Raw genomic sequence first — 13,408 nt, forward strand, 5'->3', positions numbered from 1 at the left:
CTCACTGTACGACAAGAATTCTAGCAGGGGTGTCATATATCTCACACCAATGACATTTTGGAAGCATGTAAATAACATCGCTGGAGATGTTTAAAAGCATGCTCCCTAGAAGAGAAAAGAAATGCGAAGACACACACTACATAGCGATTGACAGCACTGCAGTGTTTATTCGCGGCTTCCGTCGTGTTCGAGCCCTCCAACCTAGCTGGGTTCAAGCCCCGAGCGCTGCCTTAATGGCTTTGAGGCGGGCGAACTTTCCCTTTCCGCAGGCGTCTTTGTAGTCGTCCATTTCTACGTTGTACACCGCCAGTCCAGTGTACTCGTTGGGCATCACGCTCAGCCTGGCTTTAGTCTAGAGAGAGCAAGAGAAGAGAGATGTAAGAACACAAAGAACACGCAGAATACACACACAGGACAGTATGATAGCTCAGGTATCATAGACAAGTAGACCAGAGCTTTTGAAGCGCTAGCCAAGATACTTGATGACCATCATTTAGTATCAGCGTGAGGATGACAAATTGCCGTGTTGGTACTTTATTTACGTAGCCCAATACCACCACTGCATTGTAAAGAAAATGTTGCGCGCTGAGGAGGTGCAAGGAACCTGCCGTGGTTTCTTGTGTCAAATCAGAATGAATTTCTTATTTTTGTGCATTACGATGCGGCTGACAGTGAACTTAATGCGATAGTGTCAGTTCCCTTCGGTAATGGCAATTTCCACTGAATATGCCTACATTGGGAGCTTAATTGGGAGCCATAGTCATCATTGAACCTCCTCCATCCTCCAACAAATGCAAATGTCACCGCTGGGGATAAACAAAACCTTTAACGAATTGCCTAATCAGATGCCCGATCATCCCGCAATTTTATGTAACCCCCTGTGCATTTCGCTAAACCGAAACGAACACAGTTTGGTTTTCTAAGCGTGTGCGTACTTTTGCTTTCAATTAGTTTAAAGCGAAAGGAATTAGAGAAAAGACCTGACCTTACTTAGTATTCTTGCTTTTTCTTTTTCTGCCATCAGGCTGTGCAACCAACTACAAAAAATAAATTTGTGCGACAAGGTTTGTTGTTGTAGCATTCCTTGCTGAAAACCGTTGTTTTTGTTAACATTGTGTGAAGTATATATGAGTTATGAAAGCTGGCGTGGGATGCATTATTAGTACATTTTTCGATAACAATTGTTTTTTTTTTGTCTTTCAAAACTGTGATTAGAATGCAAAAAAGGCGAACTTTATTCAGTTCAGTTCAGTCGTTCAGTCGTGTCCGACTCTTCGTGACCCTATGGACCATATCACGCCATATCATATTACAGATCAGCAATTTCCTGTTTGTATTCGATGGATATAAGAAGCATCATTTCACGTTCAGTTCTCATTAAAGTGATAGTTAATTTGGCCTAATCTTTTTTCCATCCATGGGCACTATCATACCTGACAGTGAGGCGAAACCGACAAAGAGGCCCACTGCCCCAACATACTTTGTCATTTCATTTCGATGCCTGTGCATGTGCTTCATTCTGGGCACATCAAGATGCGTTATTAGTGTCAAAGCATGCATAGGCACACTACAACCGATGAAGAACATTGTAAAATACGAACGTGTCACTCTTATTTCGCCCGCGATATCTTAGTATATAGTCCGCGTGTACTGGCGCGGATAATTCAAACATTGCTTCCGCATGGTATCACCGGTCCGACGAGGTTTAACCCCAGATAAATGTAAGGCGAAAACGCTATTCAGAGGGTCGAATTTAATGGTTTGGTTTGGTTTGGTTAGGGGGGTTTAACGTCCCAAAGCAACTCAGGCTATGAGAGACGCCGTAGTGGAGGACTCCGGAAATTTCGACCACCTGGGGTTCTTTAACGTGCACTGACATCGCGAGAAATGCTGTGGTGCTCGCATGTCGAGCTAGGGCGAAAGAGGAAAATTGCGGAGGATTAAGGACTGCTTTAGGGAACCACGGCAATCCCTGTAATAGCGCCTTTTTAATCCACAAGTTAGGTTTTAGGGAAATGAAGTCGATGTATACTTTTGGGTGGTCACCATGGAATGCTGGACACCTACACCTAATTAGGTCAAGGTAACGTTTTTATATTTTAAGGCGAAAGCCTTTATAGGCTCATGGAACGAAATCCCGTGCGCGAGAGATGTGTGCGAGATCTGCCATATTCCGCGAGATTAGTTCTTGTCTATAGCGTTCGTGCCATACCCAATCCCACACTAGAACGCGCGCCAAGAAACGCCAGGTGAAAGATGCGATGGTGTACTGTCCAACGTACGTAAAGTGCGACAGATTCAGCGCCTTCCCTTTCCTGTAAATCAATTATAATTATATGTAGCACTGTAAAGAACGCCAGTAAGAAGCAAACGATCAGAGGCAAATGATGGAGGAAAGGTAGGAATTCGCCATTCTCCTCTTAAGTGACATCTAAGATACCTTCTAAACTTTGTTCTTTTTAAATTTCAATTGTTTCGCAGGAAAGGAAGGTGCAGTATTCGTCACACTAAAAACTGATTTATTTATAGGAAGGGAAAGGCACGGTAACTGTCTCACTTGTTTTTCTGTGGACACCGCAACCGCGCCGTAAGGGTAGGGAGGAAGATGGGAGTGAAAGTGGAAAGAGAGAAAGAGGAGCCGTAGTGGAGGGCTACGAAGTAGTTTCGACCACCTGGGGATCTTTAACGTGCGCTGACATCGCACAGCACACGGACGCCTCTTCGTTTCGCCTCCATCGAAACGCAGCCGCCGAGGTCGGGTTCGAACGCGGGTACTCCGGCACAGTAGTCGGGCGTCTTACCACTGCACCACCCCGGCCGGGCTGTCACACTGCACCTGAACCGCACCACTGCACCTGAACCGCGCCGTAAGGGAAGAGAGGAAGGGGCTTCGAAAGTGCCTAGAGAGACAGGTGGCATCGTGAAGGGCTTCAGAGTAATTTCGACCCACTGCGGGTCTTTAACGTGCGCTGACGTCGCACAGCACACGGACGCCTCTTCGCCTCCATCGAAACGCAGCCGCCGGTGATCGGATATCCATGTGCTCCGGGACAGCAGGCGGGCATCTTAACCACTGCACCACCGCGGCGGGGCCCTATTTTTCTTTAAGGTAGGTTGTGGCGAAAGGAAGGTGCAGTATACTTTTGGGATGGGCACCACGGAAACGGACGGCACAGTATATTCGTAGCCACACTTTGTGCTCTTCCTGTTAGGCCAGTAAAGCTTTCAATTTACATGTGTGGGAGTGGATTGAAACCCATCAAACTCTGATCAAGAAGAGTGTGAAAAGTCGTACTATCGTCCCATTCGATCACACCGCGCCTAGCGCTGTGCATTGCACGTCTTCCGTCTCCACCAAGCGTCATCTGTGAGCTAAATCGTACGCATGTCCTGCTAGGTTTAACTAGGCTAACTAATTTGCTGATTGTTTTACCATCTATAGGAGGAGCCAAGAAAAGCTATTCGCTGTTTAGTCATTAACTTTGAATTTTTAACTTTTTGAGCATGTTTTCAACTCATTCTCAACTGGTTCGCAACTGGTAATAATAAAGAGCTCCGGTTTTTTGTAATTTTTGTATTGGCACACACATTTGTGCCAATGTTTACTCTATCAGCTCTAGTGAATGGTCCCGTAAGTCGTCCATGTGTACTTCTGTATACTCTGAAGTAGAGAACAGTCCTTGGCTTTCGCTTGATCAATTCTATATATTTCGAGTTTTTTCTTTAACAGGTGCAATTATTGAAACACCCAATCTACCCAACGCCAAGCTAGATGTTCCTTTGTAATTATCGAGAAGTAGGCGGCTTACCTTCGTCTTGAAGGTGACTGCCGAGTCGAAGAGCGCGAGGAACTTCTTGTGCTCGTCAGCCGCGTACACAGTCTCGTCGTCGCTTACATCCTTTTCAGACTTCATCCTGCACACCTTTTGGCAGAAAAAAGAATTACTGCTGTTAATTAATGTCTTAGCGACTGATACTAAACAGAACATCACTCGCCTCCTCACATACGTTTGGTATGAGCAACTGTCATAAGCAGAAACGCTTAACACCCTACAAAATGAACCGTTATGTGAACGTTCCATCCATAGCTATGCCAATTTGCCTTCGTTTCTGACACTGCTTTTACAGGCTTTGAAAATTAGAGGTACTTTCTTAGCATACAGCTTATTCATGGTTCACCTGCCAACAAGGAGCGTTCACGAAGCATGGGCGTAGGGTTCGAGGCATATGAAAACGTATAAAACCCATAATGTACGAAATCCTGCTTACCATCAAGTCGAAACATGGCGATATGATCTCACCTTCAAGTTTCTCGGCAGCAAGTTGCTACCGCGTTATGATCTTTCCTTCTCGGTGAGGCTGAATATTCTTGCACTAGTTTCTCAGCAGAGAATCACTCTTATAGTAAATATCTGACTTGAAGGCACATGCATAGCCCACGCTTCATCCGCGCACTCACCGCCGCGTAGTCCATGTTGAGGGTACTCTCGGACATTTCTCGGACCGCTGCTTTGTCCCACGTCTTCTTCATGTGGTAGGTCCTAGCGTACATGGCGAAAGACAGCATCGCGTACCGTCCACGCCTAGCTATGTCCGTGAGCTCGTTCTTCAAGTCGTCTTTGATAAGGGCCTGAATCAAGTATAAAGAAAGGTTCGCATTAGGAAAACTACTGAGCCCGTGTGCAGCCCACCTTGCGGATTATCATTCACGTATAACCTTACGCAAAAGTGTAGAGACCAGGCGGTTTGACAAAACTGCGCGCCAGCTTATTTACGTGCATCTTTTATACAGAAAAGTAATTACAGCGTTTCGCGTGTACTGTCCATTTTTGTGCAGGCGTGTTCATGAATTTCGGGACTCGCTCAGTAAATAATTCATCTCGCAAGCCTTCTGGAGCGTCTCAGGCTATGAGACGCCACAGTGGAGGGCCCCAGAAATTTCGATTATCTGCAACATGCAGTCATATTGTAGAGCACACGTGCGCCTTGCGTTTCGCCTTCCATCGAAAAGCGGCTGCCGCGGCCGGATTTAGATCCCCCATCCTTGACAGACGTGTGGACTACCGCAATTTGTGACACGCAACCCGATATAAAATCTAGTTTCCCTAAAACCCATGAGCTTGCCTGTGTGGCATGATGTGGCGTGGTTGAATGAATATATATGCAAGAGTCTTGGAGGATTCCGTTTTCCTCACCCTCGAATTTCGAAGAAGGCCATGTGCAGCTCGCTGACGCGGCTATGTAAATTTATCACCTAACCTAACCTAACCTAACCTAATTTAAGGGTACCGCGAACCTGAAATGATTGGAGGATATATATATATCAAGTATGGTACAAGGGCACTATCGTCAAATTACTCACAAAAGAAGCAGAAAGCTTCGGTCACACGAATCATACTCGTTTCAATATCAGGCAACTTTGCGGCAATATATGTGTCCGAAATATCCGAAACCTGTCGCGGCCTTGATCGAATAGCAAGACCGCTGAGGTATTTTACCATAATCACCTGTGTCGCACCTGGGAGCTGTAACAGGGGTCATATATACATCAGCGTTAACGACTACATCTGGGATGTGTAATAGTCACGTTGGCTAGCGCAACTGCACGCGATAATTTTTTCAAAACTCTTTCACTCCGCTGTCTAGCTGCTTCCTGCACTTTACGACTAAGATGTCTAAGCCGATTATATGTCTTCCTGATTTCTCTTCGGCAGCCACCGAATACGACAATTTTTTTCTCTTCCGTTGTGCGCATCCGGCGCGGCGGAGATGTCTAATAGAAGTTACCTCGCCTTCCTTCTACTCGACGCGTACAGTTTTCTGTTAAGCATCACGAGCTAAATTAAGCAAATCAAGGCTTTAAGCAAACCAGAGATGCACCTCATAAAAGGAGGGCGACGGATAAAGAGGATAAAGACAATTCTCTAGAATGAAGTGCAGAGAAACAACCACTCACAAGAGAAAGGGCACTGTGTTCAGACAGGTCCACACCATCAGGATTGGGTGCCAGAGGCCAGCGGTCCCCATTGCCCGTGCTGTCAGTGTGAAGCTTGACAATTACCATGGTCAGTCCCGGGAAATCTCTGTATGAAAAAGCAGTAAATGAAGCACCCCGCTGCCGCAAGCCACGCACAGGTGATAATATTTTTATGAAGGTTTCCATATTTCTTCTTTCCAATTATAAGACCCACACCAAAGTCACATAAAAAATGCGGATTAAGGTCAAGTAGGGCTTGAGAAAATTTGCGGAAGGTACGCCTGGCGCTCTTATTCTTATTATTATGGCTTATTCTTGATACCCTGGCCAAATTATTTAGAGTAAAACGCACCGTCTCGCAAGTGGCTACTGCTACCTACTGAATGCGGTTATTTATTTCGCATCCACGAATGTTTCAAGCAAAACGAAAGCGGAGTAGAGATAGGCGTGAAGAGCGGAATGGTGCCTACAACTATTCCATGATCCAAGGATGGGGTCTGCTTGTTCTGTTCCTTACGTCCACGGTTTGTACTGCGAAGTGTTTTTTGCTCAACAGTGTACAACCGACTTGCATGAAAAACGTGTCCCCTTAATCAACAAGTATATTTCTATAAGCTTCCATCGTACTTTGTGCCAGCTTAAGTTCTAAATCACATGCTAAGATTTAACTATGTCATCAGCGAAGACAATCACATACGTGAATTTTACAAATTAATCAGATTATGTGACCCCCCTCCCCAATGTCTTCTGATAGCATAAACTATCAGTTCCCCCTTGAATATTTTCTTATGATGATGATACACACAAAGAAACATTTAGTTACATGCACTGCTCCTTTCTCCCCTCCCTTCCTCCATAACTTTTATTCTTCGGAAGCAAAAGTGCATCTAAACTCTGCAAGTGATGACCATGCTGCCCAGATGAAGACAAGTCCGCTTGTATCGTTGGCTTGGCTTGCGAATTGAGGCATCCCCTTCAACCTTTGCCACGTTCATGCTCCTTAATACTGTGTGGCCATCTTTTTCCTCTCATTCTGGTCTGGATCCGGCTTTTAAGGCATTCATTTCAGACTGTGGAGAGGCTGTTTCAAGCTTCCTATCGATTTATGAATTATTTCTTGCGTAGGAATATTGTCAGCTTAATCATAGCTGAGTTGAAGACTTGTCAACTGTAAGGGATATTGCATGGGAACAAGATACGCTTCTGTGTGGCTTGCAAATGACAAAAAAAAATCATTGGACACGCTGCAATCGGTGAGATCTGAATGCACGTTGTTCACAGAATGCACATGGTACCCTGATGACTGCCCTACAAAAATCTAAATTTTGGTTTAAGACCACACCGTTACTCTTGTCAACGTCCTTAAAATAATCTGATGAAACTCTACATTGCTTCCAAGGTTACCGCGAATAACTCTGCTCTGGTCAGTGCATGCAGAGGGGTGTTTCCTTTGGAAATATTTTAGCTTCACCTTTGCTTGCTCACCAGATTTTCGCTTATTTGGTTACTCATGTTCACTAACATAATTTATGTTTAGTTTTACTTTTCGTTCCTCCATCTTTACACTTTGTCATTCATGCATTCTTCAGGGTGCCTGTGACCGCTCAAGGCGCTGTGTTGCCTATCGAGGTACGTGCGCAAAAGAATCGCGGTTCCGATGGAAGTAACGCTACAAGAGGTTGGTAGATAGGTTTGGTTTGGTTTGCGGGGTTTAACGTCCCAAAGCAACTCAGGCTACGAGACGCCATAATGAAGGACTCCGGAAATTTCGACGTTCGCACGCAAGCGTAACATGGTTAACGCAGCCTGCTTTCTGTGACCGTCCACACAAAAAGGGATGCACTCACCGAGGTGCCCGTTTTGCCACATCCAGAATCTTGTCACCTTTAGAACCGTCCCTGAGCGAGATACCCAGGGCGCAGTGGTAGCGCCGGCTCGATGACTTTTTCTTCAGAAAACTGGTCACAACCTGCACAGTAGTTGAGAAGAAATGCGTGAGAGAACATTTATTGCGGCTTTAAGCAACATTTTATTGCGACGTTAGGCCCAAGGAACTGATGCCGATGGCATGAACAGGAAATTCTTATGAACTGTACATGTCGTTAAGATCGTATGATTACGGAAAGCGTACAGAAAGCGTAGGAAAGAGCAGATTTCGTCTTGCTACCTAAAAAGAAAGTGGCAGCTCCCTGAACTCCATATGAAAGCGCCATTTCACAATAATATGGAGCACACCTTGGCATTCAAACGTTTCTGGCACAATACTTTAGACGTTTGTGTAAGCGTAGATACCGCTTCCGCGCTTGCACATAGTTCCAGCAAATCCTTTTCTTTTAAGGTGGATTTAAGGTGGATACATGGCGCGTGCTTTGCAACAAATCATTCGCTTTGTAGGGTAATTGCAATGTACTCCAAAAATTAGGAGTAATACATGCAATGTCGACGTCAACTTTGCACAGCATTACGCCAATATTTATGTGCGAGCCAAATCGAAGACCTTCATGTCTGTGTCTTCGGTCCAAAGTAAAGTAGTGGAGGTTGCTTTAAACTATGTACCTAAATCAGGTGGTCCCGATAATATACCGGCGCATTCAACGTTTGGTTGATTTGTTCCTGTATTGATATATTTATACCTTATAAATTGCAAGATGCCTATGGACAGCAGCATAATTCTATATAGATCAATGAGGCATGCTCTGTGCTGGCTGCGGTCACTCAATGCTCCTCTCTCTGATGTGGCTACCAGTACGAAGTGACGACCACTTTGCCGAAGTTAATGCGCTAACCAACTGGTTAGCGCATCTGTATCTTACATCATTGGTCATTTGTTTCACAGGTGTTTACGCGCAATTACCACCCTTCGACCAGATAGGAGCGGGTAGACACGCTCACCTTTAGGTAGTTGAGGTCTGCGCTCTTCAGGTCGTCGTAGTCCTCGGCGTTCTCCACGTTGAGCATGCCAAAGTGAATAAGCCGGGAGCTGAAGAGTTCCTCCAGAGCCGTCGTTAGCTCCGACTCTTTGTCCTTCACAGCGTCGGCGATTGAGCTGAGGAGAGAGGAGAGTACTAGCCATGGAGTGAGACTTCTAAAATTCTAAAGTACAACGCCAATGAAGGCGCACCAAGTAAGGTGTATACCGGACGACCCTGTCGTCGAGAAGAAATGGCAACAAGTTAGGCTGTACGGCAGCATGGGTGCTAGCAGCTTCACGCGCGACGGCTACATAGGCATTACTTGACTGGTCATCTTACTGTTCCACGTGACAGTTAGAAATGATATCATGCCTTGGATCACACAGGAACGCCAATATGCTCCACTTGAGAGGCGCTACCGCCGACACTTCCCAAGCAAAACATTGCTTCCTGAATGTCTAGTCCTTTTCAACATCTGGAATGACTACGTAAAGGGGAACGCAGAGGCAGAAACGTTTACCGTAAAATGCCTTCGCATCCATCACATACTGAGAACTGAGACGGCAGATGCTCTTTGGGCCCCATTGTACGATCGAACAATGTATCTGTACAGCGCAAAACTTTTTTCGGTGGATGCGTGCACTCGGTGTGCTAGCATGCACAAGCCCCTACCCCTCCTCTATGCCCACACTGCCGACAGCTTCACGCCGCGGTGTGACCAAAACGGTTACACTAAGCGATGGTAACATGACCAGCTGTGACGTCACTGCAGTCGCTGCCTACGAAGATGGCAGAGTGGGGGCCGCCGCCACTATTCGAACTAATTCGCCTGCAGAAGCGGAAGGAGCCGCCATCGCACTCGCGCTTGCCCATTCAGCCATTGACGAAGCCATTATCGAAATTTGTACAGATTCTCAGGCGACATACCGCCACTACCTAAACGGCGTAGTGACAACGGCCGCGCATCATATTCTTACCACCGCCACCTCTCTCGACCGAACGGTTAATCTAACGTGGATCCCAGGGCATGCGTCGATCCCCGGTAATGAGCGCGTTCATGCGCTGGCTCGAGAACTCTCTACCCGAGCCTCGGATGATCAGGCACCCAACTCCGCGCAGGAGGCCGCATCGGTCCTTTCTACATACCACCAAATCATCACATTCTACAAACACAAGCGCATGACACTGCCACCACCCCACAGCACCTTGTCACCCTTATCCAGTGCTACATGGCGACAATTGCAGACGGATTGTTTCATTTGCCCCTACAGTCTCTCATGCCTTCACCCTGGCTTGCCCCCTCACTGCGACACCTGTGGCGAGCCAAAATCCTCACTTTTCCACTACCTGTGGGAATGTCCTTCCCCCCATGCAGTGCCCCCCATCCCCCATACCCCCTTTTCTAACTGGGAGGCTGATCCTCACTTTTCCACTACCTGTGGGAATGTCCTTCCCCCCATGCAGTGCCCCCCATCCCCCATACCCCCTTTTCTAACTGGGAGGCTGCTTTGCGGACAGCTCAACCCGCCGGTCAGAAATGGCTGGTCGATCGGGCTCTATGTGAAGCAAAAGCCCGTGGACTCTTGGACTAGTAGGGGGCCACCCTGGAAGGCTGTTTTTTTTTTGTTTTTATTAAATAAAGTTGTTTCCATCCATGACCCATCATACATTGTTTCAAGTCCGCTCAGCTCGGAGGAGATTGAGAGAGGAGGCCATGCCGCGGGAATGGTTGGGAAGAGTTGTGCAACAGGGTCTGAGGCTCACCTGACCCTCATGCACTACGGCTACCTGGTATAATGCGAAACAAAAGTCGTCGTCTACGTCCGCCGGCGTTAAGGTACTAATTCACATTAGTGGGCCATGTACGTGATGTCATGATATTACTTGATACTGCCGCATTGGTAGGTACGCTGTTTATATGACATCATCGAGAGTAATGATGGGCTCTGCGCCGGTAGGCCGCGGCGGTACTTGTTTCTATGCAGAGCTGTGTGCTCCACGCTGAGTTTGGAATGGAGCTGAGATCATTGGAAAAGACTCGTAATAGATAGGGCGACCATGTAAGTAACCCCTGAAGGCGATTGCGGTGCTGCATTGGCACAGTTTATGCAGTGCGCAGCAATTATATGGGAAGCTTTCAGGCAAATATTAATACATTCGGAACACATTTTCATTGGCCTATAAAAAACTGTTGGTCGATTGGCAGGGCTCAAAGGAAATCTTACCTTGTCTAGTACCTAGGCAGGAACATCAACCTTTGGTGGATACTTTGCCTGCTACTTCTGGATCAATTACCGTCGAATATTGCATTCCTTGAGGGTCTCAACTCCTCCTAAAAACAGCTACAGCATCTAATAACTGCAGCATACTCCTATATATTGCGGTGCCCAGGTTAGTGCACTCACCCGGTGGACATAGATGTGCCGAAGGTGGTCTTGGAGTACTTGCGCGCTGCCGACTTTAGGACGTTGAAAGCTGGGCCACCGTCTCTAGGAACAATGGTGTCCTGGTCGTTGTCGTATTGCATGTCCGTGTAGAACATGACGTCGCACATTCCATCACCAGGAATCATGGCAGTGGTCACACCAGACTCACCGAAAGTGCATGTGAGTAACTTGGGCTTGCCTACGCGCAGAGATGGTAGCGACACGAAGGTCACACGAGTTAGATATGTGACGTAAAAAAATATGAAAACGTGCCAGTGAATTTAGAACAACAGCGCGAAACCACGGGGCGACAGAAAAGAAGCACAGACAGCGCTCGTGTCTGTGCTTTTCTGTCGTTCCGTGGTTTCGCGCTGTTGTTATCCTAAACCACGAACCAACTAGCCCAACAATATTTTTTGCTGTGCCAGTGCATGTGTGTCATATGGTTGTGCTCCGGGCTTTAACAGCGCATCATTCCAATTCAGCAATAATATCGCTAATGAGAAGGTTAAAAGTACTAAACGTAGGACTAAAATATTACTTCCTCAAAATATATGAAAATTAAAGGTAAGAATTATAGTATTACAACGAACACTACTTTGCAGTGGTAGACACACCAGTGGCGCTGCAGATTACCAATAATAAAATAGGTTCGTCAGCCTACGCAAAGAGATTTAATCATATCATGAAAAGGAAGGCAACTTCTCTGCCTCACCCATTTCCTCCTTTTTCACCCTCTCTGCACTTTCGTGTCCTAGATGTTGCAGTTACAGTAACCGAAATTCTTGGTAGCGTTTTAGAAAGTGCATGCCTAATAAACGCATAGAATACATGTTTCGTACTCTGTTGTGCCTTGATTATCTGGTGTCCCGAACGTCCACGTCGCTTTACTGCGCGCAGGCGTCGACTTGTAGCAGCCTCGGCGACCGGCACGGTCAACGGAGCAGGAATCTTGGTATTTCCTAGATCTACACCATCACCGGCGAAGCTGAAGATCGAGATCCATTCGTACTGGTCCCAGCTCTTTGGCGCCTTCACTTCAACGTTCTTTTCTGTATCTAAGCCCGATAGCTTCTCGCTAGAAAAAAATAGAAAAACACGTTTAGATAAAGGTAGATGATTTTGTTGATTAAGTTTATGGTATTTAACGCCAAAAACAATCCAGGGTATGAAAGACGCAGTAGTGGACGGCTCCGGAAATTGCACCACCTGAGATTCTTTTTACCATGCACTGACGTTGCATAACATACGGGCATATTGCGGGGCATGAAGGTAGCGATCTTATATACACTACTACACTATACTATACTATGCTATACTATATATATATAGTATAGTATATATATATAGTATAGTATATATATAGTATATATATATATATATATAGTAAGTATATAGTACCCCATATCTAGTATAGTATACTATACTATACTATACTATACTATACTATACTATACTATACTATACTGCTATGCCATGCTATGCTATACTATACTATATATAAAAAAAAACGCTCAAGCAACAATGCTGTGCCGAACCTGTGCATCTTCCTGGGTATTGGTCCGCGTGGTCGCCAGTGCGATATATTCACCTCACCTCTCCATCGTCACCGTCCACATTCTCACTTACCCCATATGGCTCGCTGGTACTTTTACAAACCACTGCATTCAGAATCACTTCTACGTTCTATGGACTATTGGAGTGGTTTATGCCATCCCTCTTACATGTGGAAAAACCTACGTCGGGCAGGCAGGCCGCTGTAATATTTAGCGACTCAGGAAGCGTGCGTAAAAAACAAAGATGACAAAGGTTTGCATCTCGTGTTACACATTCTTGATTGCAGGTATGCACCGCGATTTTCTGATACGTCGATTCTGGGAAGAAGCAGAAATGAACGCGCAAGGTTGGCACTGGAAGCCTGTCACATAAAGAAAAGAGCAGAAGACTGCATTAGCGATACTTCTTCACTTTACGCAGCCGAGTGTAAGTGTGCTCGCGGCCGAGGGCATATATATATATATATATATATATATATATATATATATACGTTATCATGAAGAATACAGCAGTTGTTAGTTCGCCCCTGTCCTTGT

At 45.9% G+C, this 13,408-nt stretch overlaps 1 protein-coding gene across 1 annotated transcript; it reads right to left on the minus strand.

The window, feature by feature from the left end:
• Positions 1–211: 211 nt before the first annotated feature.
• Positions 212–12,919, minus strand: LOC146176578 (uncharacterized). Its single transcript, XM_084581330.1, has 9 exons — positions 12,912–12,919; positions 12,158–12,393; positions 11,295–11,514; positions 8,870–9,023; positions 7,825–7,946; positions 5,957–6,083; positions 4,460–4,630; positions 3,810–3,923; positions 212–352 (listed from the first exon to the last, which is right to left on the minus strand). The coding sequence occupies exons 1-9, from the start codon at positions 12,917–12,919 to the stop codon at positions 212–214; spliced, it is 1,293 nt and encodes a 430-aa protein (XP_084437456.1).
• Positions 12,920–13,408: the final 489 nt, after the last annotated feature.

This window comes from Amblyomma maculatum, chromosome 10, assembly GCF_055883805.1.
Source record: "Amblyomma maculatum isolate TAMU_Amacu chromosome 10, ASM5588380v1, whole genome shotgun sequence".
In the NCBI taxonomy this organism is placed as follows: Eukaryota; Metazoa; Arthropoda; class Arachnida; order Ixodida; family Ixodidae; genus Amblyomma; species Amblyomma maculatum.

What these genes read in the sequence shown, in the direction of transcription:
- LOC146176578 (XM_084581330.1), bottom strand. An exon ending in GATAATCAAGGCACAACAGA is followed by an intron (nt 11,515 to 12,157) that starts GTACGAAACATG and finishes CTCTGCGCGTAG; the next exon opens with GCAAGCCCAAGTTACTCACA. An exon ending in AACACAGTGCCCTTTCTCTT is followed by an intron (nt 4,631 to 5,956) that starts GTGAGTGGTTGT and finishes TACTTGATTCAG; the next exon opens with GCCCTTATCAAAGACGACTT.